Consider the following 8032-nt stretch of genomic DNA (forward strand, 5'->3'; position numbering starts at 1 on the left):
GATCTTGATAAGGTGATGACCACCCATGGGTGGGACTTTCACACCCGGAGACTGGGTGACGTTTTCCGCCCATAAAACCCCACAGCGCGTCGCGGCACTTTACAAGCTGACTTGCCATCAGCGCAGGAAGACATTTGTCCCTCCCTGAGCGCAGGACTCCTCATGGATGAGACTAACTCAAAGTTAAAGAGCAGCATGGAGACTTCCGCTCGCTGGCACCTGGAAAATGCCACCAGATGAAAAGTTGAGCGCGAGGTGGTGTTTTCTGTGAAGGACAGGGAGATTTCATCACCGCGTGTGCGCTGGAAAGACGCATCACTTTGGATAACGGAGAGGCGCGCAGAGGCGCACGGACCGAATCTTTCTCCCAACACGGTAAACAACCAAGAAAGAGTCTGAAATCATGCTCTCGAGACTTGTCAGGTCGAGGGAATAGTTTTTTTGAAATCATAAATTTGTGGCACGATGACGCGTAATGTGCGTAAAAACCAAAGCGCAGGAGGAAAAACGTGTCCAATATGTCGTTTCTATTCAGCTCTGATGAACACTGCAGAAAGTTGCACCCTAAAACTGAAAAAAACAACAGTTATTTTTAATAGCCTCTATCTCCCCGTGCTGTGGGCAAGAAAAGGTCAGTTAATTTCTAAATTCCCACATTGCTAATATATTTCATTCCCACGGATCCACTCGCGGTTATTTTCCAGAACGCTCCAGTGGAGCTCCATGTCTAATTGTATTTGTGTCCATATTTTCCCAAGAGAGTGAGTGAAATGCTCAAAAAGTGGCTTCAGAGACTTCATTTCTAAAGTTTAAGGCAGCCACATGAGCACATTTAATGACCCTTACGTGGCTTTACGCTGTTTTACAGTTTGTTGGTCAGAAATATCACGCAGCTCGAAGTGGACAGGAGCTCCAAGTTGTTTGTTTGCTCAACAGCGCGCTGCGGGCTGCGCGTCCCTCCCTTGTTTTTGGAGAGCGGTTCATTGAATCTCCACGTTCGAGGCATTTATTTGTGCAACACATCACAGCCTCGGGTTGCACCGTCTGACACTTGATAATTACCCGTCCAGCTATGTCCAATAGCTGCTGTTTTATTGGAGAGGGTAACATGAGAATGATGGGGGGCAGGTGACACCCGGGACAGAGGTCTGGCCCATCATCTGACACTAATATGATTATTGTCGCACAGAGAGCAGGATTTATACCTTCCTCTGCCATGAAAACAGCCCGGAGTGATTAAATTTCTGTTTATTCGTCATCACTGCTTTGCAAATAATCAATTAAACTCAACCTGTTGGGTTAAACTGCAAAGCTTCTATGAAGTGGGGTTATGTGGAAATGTTATGAACAGTTAGTATCTTATCTGCTGCAGATTGCTTTTTGAATTTCCAGTTTGGAGAAAAAAAAAAAAAGTTGAATTCTGACCAAATTGGTGAGCTGATGCGCAGAAATGCGTCTTTTTGTATTTCTCCAAAGGGCCATTTTGATCAAATTCAGGAACCTGGAGGATTAAAAACTAATTGACTCAGCATAATACTTTTACTTTGCATACACAATGCCACATCATCCGCAAAAATACAAGGAAATTATTGTTTGCATGACAGCAATAAGCTAATGTTTGTTGTGTTCTTGCAGATTACTTAGAGATTTGTTTGAATATTTTTTTTCTATCAGCTATAAGTTAAGACCACTTAAGTCATTTGATGTAAACATCAACTTTTGGCTATAAAAATGTATTAATATACAGTAGTCCCTCGTTTATCACGTGGGTTACCTTCCAGACCCCCCGCAATAAGTGAAAATCTGCAAAGAAACTACGTTATATTCATTTTAGTACAGCAGTTCCTCGTTTATCGCGGGGGATCCATACCCTGAAGGCCCGTGATAGTGAAAACCCTTGAAGTAGGAATAGTAATACAAGTAGTAAGTAGTAGTTTATTTTAGTATATATATATATATATATATATATATAAAGGTATTTTAAACCCTTCCCACACTCTTGCAATATTCTGAACAATGTTTCTAAACTCTAAAGCTCTAACAGAACACAGAATGTCATGATTTCAGCTCCCTGCCTCCTCTGCTCTTGGCCACCTGCAAGTGCTCTTGGCCACGCCCACTTCTCAGCTCTGCACGCACAACAGCAGCAGGAAGTTTATGCCTGCAGTAAGGGCTGCACAAATGTGCAGCAGGGACTAAATATTTTAAAATAATTTATTTTAAATAAAAATTCCATGCCAATCGTGTGGCTCATCCATCAATCAGCCAATCGTGAGACATGTCCAATCTTATTTTGAAAAACCGTGAAAGAACGAGTCTGTGAAAGTTGAACCGCGAAGTAGCGAGGGAATACTGTATATATACAACTCAACTTTTGATGTTAAAAGCCATGGATAGTTACTGTTTTAAGGCTCGTTTACACATTATCTAATAAAATTACATTACTGTTAATATTTTACAATTAGTTTTCCTGCAGGAAGTGCCCTAGGCAGCACAGGAAGTTCTACAGCTATCTGCTGCTGACACTATTTGGACCTGTGATTAATCACAGAATTCTATGTAAATTGTTGTGTTATGCAAAACTGACAATGATGTAAAGATTTACAGTATAAAATAGCTTTCACATGAATCTTAATGAAAGTTTTGAAATTGGAGCTGTTTTCAGACAGCAGTGATCTACTAATCATTACTGAAATAATTCAAAGAGCTATCCACAACAGGTAAGATATTAACTGTTTATAATAACCCCACTTCAAAGGATCTTAAAATGAAAAATCTTAACCAAGTATGTACTAATGGTAAACCAGAAAATGATAGTTTTTAACCTTGGTGTATGAAAAGTTATGAAGGTGAAAACAATGTTAATTTGATGAAATAATTGTGTTTTATATTTCACATTTTTGTTCAAACTCTTAAATCTGCAGTCCAGAAGATAAATGTTCCAGTCTCATTTGACTAATAAATACATGATGGCTTTAACACATTATTTTCTAATCTGAAATTACGTAACTGCATGTAAAGGCACCACAGATGTCAAAGGTTAGTTTAGGTCCCCTGAACAGTGAGAGACATATAAGCAGGATTTTTCAGTGGCAGATCTCTTATCACTCGTTCTGACCACAGGTCATTGATCTAACAGACCAGTTTGTATCTTTAAAGCTCAGCTTTGTTTTTAAATCCCTTTATATACTAAAGTGCTTTCAAACAATGACTTTTGCTCATTTTACATGACCCATTGCCCCTCTTTATAGGTGCAAACAAAATTATCACTGCAGATATTGAGCTACTTCCCAGTCCAGACAGTATCAATAAATCTGTTAAAGTCATGTCAGTCTCCTATAAAATGCAATTTCCCATTACAAGAAATATCACGTTGGCCACAAGCCCAGACAAATTCACTGGAAAGTTTTCCTCTCTCTCTCCTCGTAAATATGGGCCAGAGAGCACCTGTGCTGCTGGGCGTGTGTGTGATTGTTGTGCAGAAGTTTGATGTGATTCTCTGAACTAGGAATTCACAGAACTTTCAAACAGTCAGGACGTTATGAAGTGTTGTTTTCTTTCTTGGTACTGACTGTTGAGCATCATTTATAATATTTGTGTTTTCTCTCATAAGCACATTTCTTCTACAAACCCAATGGATCCCAGCACTCCCTCCTTCTACGTGAACAGCAGGATACTGGGGTCTGGGAATGACAGTACGTCTACCCCTCTGTTCTACAGCACCAACAGCAGCAATGACTCAGACGTATCTTCACTGACGCCCTTCAGTAAGGCTACTGTGGTCGTCTATACTATGGTCTTCATTGTGGGTTTCCTGGGCAACACACTGGCCATCTATGTAGTGGCCCGCTACGCTAAAGTAAAGACTGTAACCAACATATACATCCTCAACTTAGCTGTGGCAGATGAACTCTACATCCTGGGAGTCCCCTTCATCGTAACCAACAGTGTTCTTTCTTACTGGCCATATGGGGATTTTCTCTGCAAAGTGTGCATGACTGTTGACACCATGAGCCAGTTCGCCTCCACCTTTTGCCTAACGCTGATGAGCATCGACCGCTTCCTGGCCGTGGTTTATCCCATTCGCAGTGCCAAGTGGAGGAAGCCTCATATGGCCAAGATTCTCAGTGGCATGGTGTGGGTGGTGTCCTTTCTGACTGTGTTGCCGGTCACCATCTTCTCAATTGTTCTAGAAGATTTAGGCACTTGTAACATCAGATGGCCTGACCCGATGAAGGAGGTGTGGTCTGTCATCTTCATCCTCTACACATCTATCCTTGGTTTCTTTGGCCCCCTGGTTGTCATATCCATTTGCTACATTTTCATTGTCTTCAAGGTATCTATAAATATTCTTTAACTTTAATCAGAGATCTTTTGACTGGATTTCTAAAATCTAGTTAAATATTTTTCCTTGCAGGTGAAGTCAGTTGGCGCACGTGCAGGCCTGACTAAGAAACGAAAATCAGAGCGCAAGGTGACGCGCATGGTGGTGATCATCGTGCTGGTATTTGTACTCTGCTGGCTGCCTTTCTTCACTTTCAACATCGTCAACCAGTTCTTCACCATCCCAGAGACCCAAATCACCTTCATAACCTACTTCTCCCTGGTGATCCTCACCTACGTCAACTCCTGTGCCAACCCAGTCCTCTATGCTTTCCTCTCTGACAACTTCAAGCAGAGCTTTCAGGAAGTGCTCTGCTTCAGAAAACCAAACACTACAATGGCTACCAGCTCAAAGGTCGACAGACATAATGGTGCCAAGGTAAATCATGATAAGAAAGTGCATGCATTTTAAATATGTATGATTCATGTGCATGAATGTCTGCAAAAAGGGAAAACAATGCAAAACAACCTGTACAACTGGAATATGGTTATCTGTAAAAAGTTTTAAACTAGAAAGTATCTCTAACCAGACTGGCCAGCTAATGGCTAATTCAAGGGAAGCCATAAACTAAGTGGACTGCTGTTGTCTTTAGGCAACCCCAGTTTCAAAAAGTTTGTAGTTCATCTTCATGTGAGGTATTTTATAACTTCTACATCAATTTTACAGATTTCCAGTAACAACATTATGATATTCCTGCATGAAATGCCACCAAATTCCCTCGCTGCTGCAATTTGTGCTGCATCTAACTATTGACCTTCATGTAAATAATCATATACATTGAAAATTAAAGTAAAGAAGCTCTACCATGCACAGAATAAAATGTGTTAATGAGACCCAGAAAACACTTCCGTATTGTCTGGGACCACCGCTTCAGATGTTATCAGCCATTAAATGGCCGTTAATAGTTGTTATCATCCCCATATGTAGCGGTCAGATTGCCCCTCCTGTACCTCCCAGTGGGTTTAAAGGTACGTTGTTAGCGATGATAACAGGCTCTGTTTTTAGCTTTGTTAGCGCTCATAATAACTTCACGTGGTTAGGTTTGGAGTAAAGGGTCTGGTGGTTAGGTTTACGGTCTTGGTTAGGTTTAGGCACAAGGGTAAGGGGGTTAAGTTTAGGGTAGGTCCTCAGGGTCAGGTGTAAGCTTAAGTTTAGGAAAAGGGTTACATAAGCTGAAAACAACTAAAATGACACTTCCTGGTTTACCTCCGTGTGACACTGCAATTATCAGCAATAATAACAATAATAACGTACCTTTAAACCTACTAGGAGGTAGGTGGGATAGTTTGACCGCTACATATAGGGATGATAACAACTAATAACGACCATTTAATGGACTGATAACATCCTGAGACTGAGGTCGTTTCAGATGGATAGAAGCCAAAAGGAAAAAACACTGTCCTATCAACACAAGAATCTAATTTTAAATGTTTAAATGTCTGGAAATAAGATCATTGCGTCCTCTAAGCTACAGAGGATATGGACCATCTGGCTTGTCAGCACACAGTTCAAAAGTCAATAACCAGCATTAGTATGGTGATCCATTAGTGCATATTGCATGGGAAACCTTGATGCTAAATATATACTGGTTTGAAGCACTATGCCTTTTAGTCCAATGTCTTATTCTTTAACGAGGGTTCAGAGCATTTTAGCAAACAATGTTGAAATTCACCCTTTATGTGCTGAAACAGAATGGCTCATTGCTAAAAGTGTGTAAACTTGGCTTTGTCAGCCTGAAGATATTTTTCACCTAATCATGGAGGAAAAACAGAATGACAGACCTCAAACTGAGCTGCTGAAGTCCCAATGGGATCGAGCACAATCAGAAATGCTTTACAAACTAAATCCAGTCTCTTTAAATGGTTAGTTTGTCTTGTGCTTGCATTTAGGCCGAGTAGTCCAAAGTGCAAACTGTAAAATTCCAAGAAATTTAACGCTGAAATGTAGATAGTATCCTGCTTGGTGCATAAGAGCACACCATCGAACTTGTAGAAAAGAAACAATAACATCTTATCTTCCTTCACAGATAGTATCTAGAACCTACGTACAAATTCCTCAGCTCAGGTCTGTGTTTCTCAGTTGGTTGCATCTCCAATCTCATTTGCGTCTGTTGTTTTTTTTTTTTTTTCCACAGTCAGTCCAGATGGAGGTCAACAGGAACCCTGACAGTGAGCCCTTCACCTCAAAAACTGTGATAGTTTAGATCTCAGCCAGTGTTTGCTGAGTTCTCAAGCAGACCCGACATGTACTCGAATGCTACCACTTGGAACTTGGACAAAATACCAGAGGGGGTGGAATATTGACATGGAATTTCCTGACTATACTTCAGTTCGGCCATGTCTCCTGTGGGCATCTCTCGAGAGGACCAGAGGAGCCACGTTCTCTTTGAGGGACAGCTTCTTATAGCATAGCCACTGTGGGTCTTTTTTATTTTTTTTATTTTTTTACATTTTGCATTAAGACAAGAGTTTGCGTTTGTATTTGTGTCAGAGCTGATCAAATTGTTACGCGTCTTTAATCGCATTGGACTTCAAAATTTATTCCCTGACACTATCCTTTTGAAAGAAGACACCTTGCTTTATGGTTTTTGCTTTGCTGTTGATACTGTTTGGTTAAAAGAATGGTAAGGTCTACAATATTAGAAAGAAGAGCAAGTGCTATGTGTTGTCATCATTGTATGTTCCCATATAATGATGAAATTAGTTCTCTGCATTTAACCCATCTCACCTGAGATACACCCAGGTGGAGCAGCGGGTAGCTACGTAGTTGCCCTGGGAGCATTTAGGGATTGGATGTCTTGCTCAGGGACACCACGACATGTGAGCATGACAGGGAGTTAAACCTGCGATTTTCTGGTCCCATGTTGGCTGCCCTACCTCTACACCACAGCAGCCCCTAAAGCCATTTGGAAAACTTGATTACATTCAAAATGCTTTTAAAAAATCTGGACATTTTTAAGCATATTCTATTGAAATATTATAGTTGTTATTTTCTATGTAGATAGCTCTTTAAACATTTTCAGTTTGGCGGAAAATACTTTAATCTGACCAGTTTGATTAGCTAACAGCTAATCTGAGCATGGCAAAAGCCGCACAGCCATCCTAAAAACAACTCCAAACTCAAACCTTATGTTATTCCAGCAGAAATATATTCCTGCAGGAAGTGATCCCACACTACAGCTGCAGCTAGCTGCAATTCAAATTCAAGTTCAAGTAAACTTTATTGTCATTACCATCTCATATGGTACATGAGGTGGAACAAAACTATGTACACAGGGTCCCAGTTACACCCAGAAATAGCAAAATATAAGGTATAAACAGAAACAGTAAAAAAAGGATCTAAGATATACACTAAACGTCATAACAAACACCAAACGGTACGCTAAAAGATCCAGGATATATGCTAAATACTAATAATGTAAAACAATACGGTGTAACAACAGAAGTCCGAACATGAGTCTGTGGTGAGCAGATGGGAATGATTTAGGAATGCATGACATTATTGGCATGGTATCGGTATCGGCCGATATTAGTGATAAAGTTAAATATCGGACAACAGCCATTCCATCAAAATAACTCTCTGATATAAAAGGCGCTGTTTATATATATATATATATATATATATATATATATATATATATATATATAT

The 8032-nt window shown here is 40.2% G+C and overlaps 1 protein-coding gene across 1 annotated transcript; it reads left to right on the forward strand.

Moving 5' to 3' along the window:
- Positions 1–292: 292 nt before the first annotated feature.
- LOC119420947 (somatostatin receptor type 5-like) lies at positions 293–6668 on the forward strand. The gene is made up of 4 exons (XM_037688328.1): positions 293–375; positions 3614–4336; positions 4418–4762; positions 6519–6668. Exons 2-4 carry the CDS (start codon positions 3635–3637, stop codon positions 6585–6587), a joined length of 1116 nt encoding a protein of 371 aa, XP_037544256.1. The 5' UTR covers positions 293–375; positions 3614–3634; the 3' UTR covers positions 6588–6668.
- Positions 6669–8032: the final 1364 nt, after the last annotated feature.

Source organism: Nematolebias whitei, chromosome 15 (assembly GCF_014905685.2).
Source record: "Nematolebias whitei isolate Nwh7 chromosome 15, NemWhi1, whole genome shotgun sequence".
NCBI classification, from domain to species: domain Eukaryota; kingdom Metazoa; phylum Chordata; class Actinopteri; order Cyprinodontiformes; family Rivulidae; genus Nematolebias; species Nematolebias whitei.